Source organism: Eimeria maxima, genomic scaffold (assembly GCF_000499605.1).
Source record: "Eimeria maxima Weybridge genomic scaffold, Emw_scaff318, whole genome shotgun sequence".
Classification (NCBI taxonomy): Eukaryota; Apicomplexa; class Conoidasida; order Eucoccidiorida; family Eimeriidae; genus Eimeria; species Eimeria maxima.
In genome coordinates, this window is record NW_013563806.1 from 26,775 (window position 1) to 35,240 (window position 8,466).

Genomic DNA, 8,466 nt, shown 5'->3' on the forward strand with positions numbered 1-8,466 from the left:
GCCCCCCCCCAGGCACCAAGAGCAGCAGTAGCCGTGAACAATCGCCAGAAAGTATGGCCTACGATTCAGGAAAAAGCCAGATATAAGATTGAAACGAATACCGCGCTATATTTCAGAGCGGAAAATGGACAGCAGCAACGGCAGCGGTTGCTGCTGCTGCTGCTGCGAGGCCACAGCACGGCGAGCCGGAGGACTCCGGCTCCTTAAACGACAGAAATAGTCACCTTGGAGGTGCGTTGTGTCGTTTTTAGCTTAGATGAAGCCTCTCGATAAGCTTCTTAAAAGGTATGCTGCTGCTGCTCCGGGCGCAGCAGCTGCAGCTGCTGCTGCCACGAGGCAGCAGGAGGAAGCAGAGAGGACGAGGAGTAAAGGAGAAGAGGATACAAAAAAGATCCTCTTTGGGCTAGTTTGTTTGAGTGTATGTATACTCTGCTGTGTTTCAGCCAAAAAAGCCGTCGCTACCGCTGCTGCTGCTGCTGCGTTGCATCAACGAGGCGCTGGTGTTGCTGCTGCCGGCTGCTGCTGCGGCGCCGTTGCTTGATAACACCAAAACAATACTGCTGCTGCTGTGTCCTCCCTCATCCCGCGAAGTTAACCTACAGCAGCAACCGCTACAAGCCCAGCACGAGCCAGCAGTGACAGTAGCAAAAGCCGCTTCGTCGGTTCTGCTGCTTCTGCTGTGTCCTGGGCAGTGCAGTAGTTGCAAGGACAGTTGCTGGTTCCACCGAGTCAACTGCCGCTCCTCCTACCCTTTATTTCACGAGAGCCACCAAAATAAAGATGCTGCTTATTTTGTCGCGGAGAAGCCCGAAGAGAGTTAAGTGAAAAAACCCTAGCTCCTGGCCTTGTGTCCCTGGGGTGGTTGTTGCAGCAGCTGCAGGCGTCGGCGTGCATCTTGCGGCCGTGTCCGGGTTTCTTGTTTGTTTGCTTTTGAGTGTGAAAATACATTATTCGACATTTTAGGTGAATATCTCCCGTCCAGCATTTGAGACATATGAAGAGGTGGCTTTTTAAATTTCTCTCCTATCGCTGGGCACCCCCTGTCACCTTGAGTAGACGGGGGTGGGTTCCTTTCCTGTTTACTGCTCTTCTCCGGTCCTCGAGCCCGGTAATTCCGGTGTCCTTGGGATGATAAGCTGCATGCCTGTGAACCTATGAACCAAAAAGAGGGGTTTGCAGTTCGCAGCAGCTACAGCCTGGGAAGTCACCTGCGGGGCTGGGGGCTGCCGCGGTGTACGGGTGGTGAAAGAGATGAGCACGCACAGTGGAAACAACGAACTTTATATGGAACTTTGTCTTTTACTTTCGCGCAGCCAGGCTGCCGCGCTCCCACAGGCGGAGAGGCATCCCTTGGCGACTAACCCGCGTCTCGCGTTGTATTTCTGCGCAGTGCAGATTGAGAAAGTGGCGACTGTTAGAGGCCGAATGAAAAGGGTTCTAAATTCAAAGCAGTAGCAGGTTCTGTTGCGGTTGTTGCTGCTGCTGTTGCGACCTCTCCCTGAGTGTGTTTGGTAACAACGCCGGTGCTGCGCGGGTGGTTGTGTCTTGGATGCGCACACAGAAACCTTGTCATACCTGAAACGGAAAATGGGTCGTGACACAACTGCATAGGGAGTCCAGTGGTTCACAGAAGATGGCTTGCGGCAAGTGCAGGCCTAAGCAGCCAGCCAAGATTGTGAGGGGTGTACGCCTTATTCTCCGCAGTACCGGCGCCTGTATTAGCCTATCTTGTGGTCTTGCTGCTGGGTTTTCAGCGTTCATACGCTTTGCTGCTGCTGCGTGTTCTCGATGAAGTGCGCAGAACCGAACGATCCTCACTTGTGCTACCTCTGCTCCCCCGCAACCAACACAGTTGCCTCTTGCCTCTGGGCGCGTTGTTTCCTTTATTAAAAGCGGTAAACACGACACTTCTGCCTTGCGTTTCGTAGCCCCCACTGCTTCAGGGAGTTGAGAATTTCCGTTGGGGCGGGCAGTTGCTACTTCTGCTGAAACTGCAGCTGATGCTGGACGTGCTGATTCCTCACCAAAGGCCAGTGCAGCTACTCGGTTGCTACAGCGCAGAAGTGCAGCTGTTAGCTTTCGTTTGCAACAACAGGAAACATAAAATGCTACGGTCGTTGTTGCCGTGTTCTATTCCTCCATAGCCGAATCCCTTAACTTGTCAAACCCTGAAGACCCAGAGGCACAAGTGCAGCCCCTGCAAGTGCAGGAGTCTCCGAGGTCCTGCTTCTAGGGTAAGAGCACAATGGGCAGCAAATACTACACAACCAACAAACAACGAATCTGCATCCCAACGGCTCCATCTCCACAGCTTGACTCCATGAGGCTTGCCGCTATTGTGCGCCTAAAAGGGCGACATTCCATACTTTTCCTACAGACTCACCACCTTCTGCCGCTGCTGGCGCAACTTCTTACGGCAGAAGCTGCAGCTTGTGCCACCATTTCTACAGTGGCAGCGCGCGTGCTGCATCCGCTCTACGTGCACCAAGAAAGAGCAGAAGCTCATTTTTCAACTTAACGACAACAAACACGCTACTACATGATGGTTTCTCTTCTGCCATTGCTTCTTCTCAACGGACGTCGCTAGCGCGGGTGCAAGAGCAACTGTAATACGGTCATCGGTAGCTCACTTTGCCAATGCTGTCGTTTGTCTATGCTGCAGCAGCGGTGTTTCATCTCATCCATCCGAATTTCACGTGTGTTTACAAGTTAGGCGACACTGCAAAAAATGCGAGAGATCGCACTAGGAGGATTGCCGTGAGGGGCCGTCAGACCGAACACAGCAGAAGGCGGGTTTTCCGCAATTATGTCGCTTTCGGGATGCTTTTCTACGAAACTTAGTTGTAAAGCTTCAATTGCTTATTAGTTCTCTACACCTTATGACAGGCATTAGCTCTCTACTCCTAACAGATAACCGATTCGGTGGTGCTGCTTCACCGATGGCCACGGTAAGGAGGAGAACGCTTTCGGTGTATTGATTGCAGTTAAAGACATCACCGTTTACTGCAATGTAAAGAAGAGCAAAGATACCCATGTAGAAGAGAAGGATGAGGGTTACTTGCAAATCCCGGTGCTGCTGCTCTGCCCTAATACTGGCAGCTCTAGACGGTAGCCGACTTGCAGCTACGACTGTGCCGCAGCGGAGTGCATATTTTCAACCGAATTACATCTTGAGGGCTGAACCAGCACTGTGAAGGGAATATAAACAGCTTTATTTTTCTATCTGAGAGTAAAACGGGCCTCTTAGGAGCCTGGCGAGGCTTGGTGGTGTGGGCCACTGGTCCGTCCGCTAGCGGCTTTGTGGAACCTGGGAAGTTCTCTCCGTCCACCTTTCTTCCCATTTTATCACTCCCCGAATCTATCAACTTCTTTTCAACCTCACTATTCTTCTTGCTGTGCATGACTTCTCTTGTGGGGAAGACTGTCTACCCTCTTTCCCCCCTTCCACAAAATAAACCCCCCGGCCCCGTTAGCACCTGTAACATCCTCTGTCCCAGGTTTCGACATTGCAGCGCGTATTGATTCGTAGATAATCATGTTTGACTGCACTGTTTTGCCATAACAGCTCCGCAATTCGCCCTCTGCGTCGATTCTGTACCGACGGAGGTCCTTATTGTTCTTGGGCGGATGTACAGGGGGATGCCACTGGAGACAAGCCCGCCGCTAGGCTTGGGGAGGTCCCTTTTGCGGCCTTCTTCCAGAAGACATGGCAGGAGTGCCGATGGCACGGGGCAGCTTCCACTGAGCAATATGGCCCAGTCAAGGGCCCCAAGGAGATTGGTGAGCAGGGCTGAGAATACTTAAGGCCTCAGCAGGATGTCGCAACTGCCGCAAGCACAGGCAAGACAGCACCCGCCTGCTCCTGTTCACAGTGTGTGGTTGATCACGACGTTTCTTCCAGTTGTGCTGCTTGCGGCTCTGTAGAAACGGTCGCAGGAGGCCCAGGGGGAACGTCTGGGGGCCCAACAGATGCGACCCACGTCGCCAACGGGAGATAAGCGGGGCTCGTTGGGGGACAGCAAAACACCTCAACTTCGGGCTCTGAGCAGCAAGAGCACACCCAGGGGAAAAGCCCAGAGGGAGTCAGCAGTTCCGAGCGTCGCGAAAAAGGCTGTTCCAAGTCCTGAAGAGGGTCCGCAGACGCCGAGGAACATTCAGCAGGCCACACATGACAACAACTTCACTCCAGGGAGCTGCCTTCCAGAGGTGCCGTCTCTGTGTCCTCCAAGTGAGAGCATACAGCAGCCGCTCTGCCCGTCGCCTTCTGTCCAGTGTTCCGCTTGGGAGGAGTCTCCCCACAGGGAACACCGACGGGGTACAGGCCTGACACCTGATGAGAGCATGGAGGCGAACCTTCAGAAGAAGGTCTTTGAACTGATGCGGCAAAACTCCATAATGAGACGGGCGTTGTTGAAACATATAAGCAGTGAGGAACTTCTGTTTCTATTGGCGTACAACACCACAAGAGTCACGAGCGAGGCAGACGATGAGCTTCGAGACACCACACACACCTCCAACAGGTTTACATCCGAAGACGCCCTTGCAGTGGAGCAGAAAAGCTGCGGAGGCTCTGCAGAGAACAGCACTCTAGCCAGAAACATCGACCTGCCATGCGTGCAAGACTTCTTTAAAGCCTTGAGGTACTGCTCTGGGCCCGCGCATGAGGCGCCGCCTGTATCAGAAGGGGCCCCTGTAGCCGCTGCAGAGGATAGCGCCTTCCTCCACCCCCCGATGAGTCGTGAAGAAGTCACGGCAACAAATGACGCAGATGGGTACTTCCCGATTGCTGTGGACTTCGATCCCTTCGGGCTGCAGAAGGACGATGACTCGGACACGCATACCACTCCAGTAGGAGCGGAAAGCCATCGCTCGAGTAACTTGGCAGTACTACTGGGGCTACCGTTGTTGTTTTTGCTGCTGCTGTTGCACTTATTGCTCGCTTTCCTGTATGTCTTACGCTTCTGCTGTTGCAACTGCTGCCCATCAAGCACGTACCACGCCAGTGTTGTTGGTGCCACATGTGTATTCCTGGTGCTAACAGTGTTCCTGTTATTGTTGCAGCATGCGGGGTGCTGGTTGGCGTGTGTTGCTGCAGCCATGTCTTCCTCCACAATATCGACAAATCTGCAGCAGCGTTCAGTGGAAGGGGGTTTTCGAGCAACGGTGCCTGCTCCTCCTGTGGGGCTTTCCGCCCCCCAGGGAGCCGCACGTGGGTCCCTGGAGCCTGCACTGTCTCCCGTCAAGCCCCGCGCACCAAGGGGATCTATGTTCTACCCTTCTACCTATCGCCTTGCTGCATTACTGCCACAAACTCTCCCTAACCTCTGATTCGGATGGGGGTCGCCGCGTTTCGGGTTGCGCGGGAAAGCTTTGCTACTACCGGGCAGGGGCCGAAATTTCAGGGTGTGTAGATGAATGTAGAAGCGCTGAAGCCCACGCGAGGGTCACAGACACTGAGCTCAAGGAATCGTAACTCTCCATTGCGGCGAGGAGGGAATCACTAAGTGAAGCAGCCTTCGGTGTAAAAGCTGGCCCGGCAGGGCTTGTCATCAACAATGTTTGCACCGTCGTCCCTGGCATTTTGAAGTCCCTGTGCTCTTTCTATTACGGGGGTGCAACTTGCCGTTTCCATTAGAAACCTTCTAGCTCGTGAAGCTGGTACCGTGAAAACCTTAATGCACTTTGTAGGACGCGACCCCAAAGACTTGTCAGCAGCGAGCAAAGGAAGCGCTGCACGGCCTCTGCAAAGTGCGTTGCAAGCTCTTTGTCAAGTTTCCCAAAGCAGTATCTTCTGCTGCACCTCGGCAAGAGCACACTACAAGATGGGCGAGACAGCAAGGAGCAGTTATGGAAGCTACAGCAGAGTTCTGAAAGGAGCTCAACATGCAAACAGAGTGCCAGACGAAGACCCACCTGGGGAGCAGTGCAACAGGCACAGCTTCCTGCTGCTAGCAGGGCTTCGTTACCAGGCCACAGGCTGTTTAGGAATTCTTCAGAGGAACTTACTCGAGACTTCAACTTCTCCAGAAGTTGCGGGACAAGCAGCAGCAGCAACCGCAGCAGGAGCTATACGTACAGCCGTACGTACAGCCCAGTTTCTCCTTGCAAGGGCAGCAGCACCAGCAGGGGCATCGACTTATAAATTCATCTGGGTGGAGCACAAGGAGACCCGGGTGCGCAAGGTTTGAATGGAATTCCAGTGTTGGTGGTAGCCTTTGGTTAAATGTTCCGATTGCCGGACCCATGCTGCCAAACAGAAGATGGAAACATCTTATGGGATCTTAGGAGACAGCGTAACTTCAAAACATGAGCTACAAGAACAGAAAGCTCCGGCGTCAGGCCTGCCTAGCTGTGGTCATCGTGTGCTATTACTGCCGCAGTAGCACCAACGGGCTCGAAACTGCTTTTCCACGCAGGAGGTTTCGAGGGAAGCCACCCTGCCATTGGCGTCTACGCTTCTTAACTATTCTCAACGGTGACGTTTTCGCCGAGTGTGCGTCCGTCCAATTGTGCGCGCAAGTTACCTGTTCAGATTCCTCCAGGAGAAATGCAGAAGTAGAAGGCACCCGTCAAGGCCGGAAGAGAAGGCACGAGCAGAAGCAGCTCACAGCCAGAGCGGAATGTGCAGGGGGAAGCTCCTTTTCGTACAATTGCCACGGACTGTTGTTTAGTACGCTCTGTGCGGCGTTAGTATATGCACTTCGAGTAAGCTTGGACGCGTAGTCAGTAGCACTTACTTATACATAGTTTAAATGCGTGCCTGCTGCCCACTGAGTGCCATATGAAAGACCGCACCACACAATTGTCTACAATATTAATGCAAACAGCCTGAAGGGGTTTTGGTTGCTCTTTGCCCCTACGGGTCCCCTTGCAGCTCCAATTTGAGCAGCGCGCGTTATAGCTTATCGCAAGGCTCCTGAACCCAAGCCATCCCTTTGCCCAGCGTGCCAAGGACCCCCGCGGCACTAGTTGCAGCACGGTGCATAACTAGTAACCACTAGCAGCAGAAATAAACTAGAAAACTATTCTGGTGATGGCCACTCCTGTCAGGCCACCAGATATTGCATCAGAAGAGCCTTAGGCCTCAGCGTTCAGTAGGACTGAAGATTGGGGGGGAGCTCAGCCGCTTTTTTAGTGATTCTTACCCAGTTGTTGGCTGCATGCGAGCTCACGACAACCTCTCAGTATGATCAAGGGCTTTGGCTGAATTCTACGTGCAATAAGGGCGTACGGTACTACACACACACATTAGTTGTACCAGCATAGATAAAAGTGCACAGCCACAGCATTCCTGCATTCCACATACTCGTACAGGCTAGCTGGCCAGCTGAGGCCTTAGGAATTGTGTGTATTGGAACGGAAGTTGCAATTGTGCAACTCGCCTGGATTGTTTGTTGGGATTGGTCTGTCTGAAACACATTTAAAAGCCCGTAAACTTGTCCAAATCAGCTATTGTGACGGTCCAGCGGCAGCAGGAGGCCAGCTGAGGTGATCTGCCGGTGCGCCAAACACACACTGGCAGGCTTAGTTTGAATTATTTCAAAGAAGCGAACTATATTTTTTGCATAAATATCATCAGGTAATGAATACCACTTGGGGCCCTTCAAGGGGGATTTGGCTGGATACCCGGACTGTCCCAACTTGGCATGCTCGAGGGGTTCGATTGTGGCGCGTAGTGCAGATGCAGTGCACTAACCACATACGTTTCAGTTTTTCAATACACAGTTTAACTAAGAAAAAGACACCACCAATCTCGTGATCAGTTTTAGAACCGTTTTCCTCATCGTAAGACCAAATCGCATGGCAGGGTGTTGCTGTGCACGGGGAGTGTAGTGCCCGCCCGGGCACTACAATATGCTCTCCCACAAGCCTTTAGTATTTCTGTGAAGAACGCAATATAATGCAATATTAGTATTTAATAAGAGTCATTTAGACCAGAATTGTGGCCAACTCCATTACGAAATCCCACAGCCCACAGGCTTTATGGCTCGCTCGGCCGCTGAGGCATGACCCCTCCGGGGGCAGGCAACAGTCAGTACCGTTTCTCCTCTCCACATATTGGATGAATGGATTTGGGTATAAACTGTGTTATTTGGTAATTTAGAGTATTTTAGAGAGAATTCAATGAGTCTGGATATAGATATTGTGCACCTGTGTGTGTAACGTAACATGGAGTATGTAGTGAACAGCTGGCGCCCACCGCTTTACTCAATGATGTACAGCACCACTTCAGTGCACACTAAGAATTGCCGAGCTCTGTGTTGTGTGGCCGAGCTCAGCATAACTCCTCTAAAATATCAGTATATATATACACTGACTGTAGACTGTGTACTCGTTTTTAGGCCTGTTTAGGGATATGGTGAGGATATGAATTGGGTTTTAGTAAATGAAAATTCAGGTGCAGCATATATCTTGATGTGAATGCCTACGTAGGCGCAGCATATATATATATATATATATATATAT

The 8,466-nt window shown here is 52.1% G+C and overlaps 1 protein-coding gene across 1 annotated transcript; it reads left to right on the forward strand.

Annotated features, from left to right (window-relative positions):
- Positions 1-3,750: 3,750 nt before the first annotated feature.
- EMWEY_00028120 (hypothetical protein, conserved) lies at positions 3,751-5,328 on the forward strand (the record flags this gene model as incomplete). Its single annotated transcript, XM_013478214.1, has 3 exons — positions 3,751-3,780; positions 3,925-4,873; positions 5,096-5,328. 3 exons carry the CDS (start codon positions 3,751-3,753, stop codon positions 5,326-5,328), a joined length of 1,212 nt encoding a protein of 403 aa, XP_013333668.1.
- Positions 5,329-8,466: the final 3,138 nt, after the last annotated feature.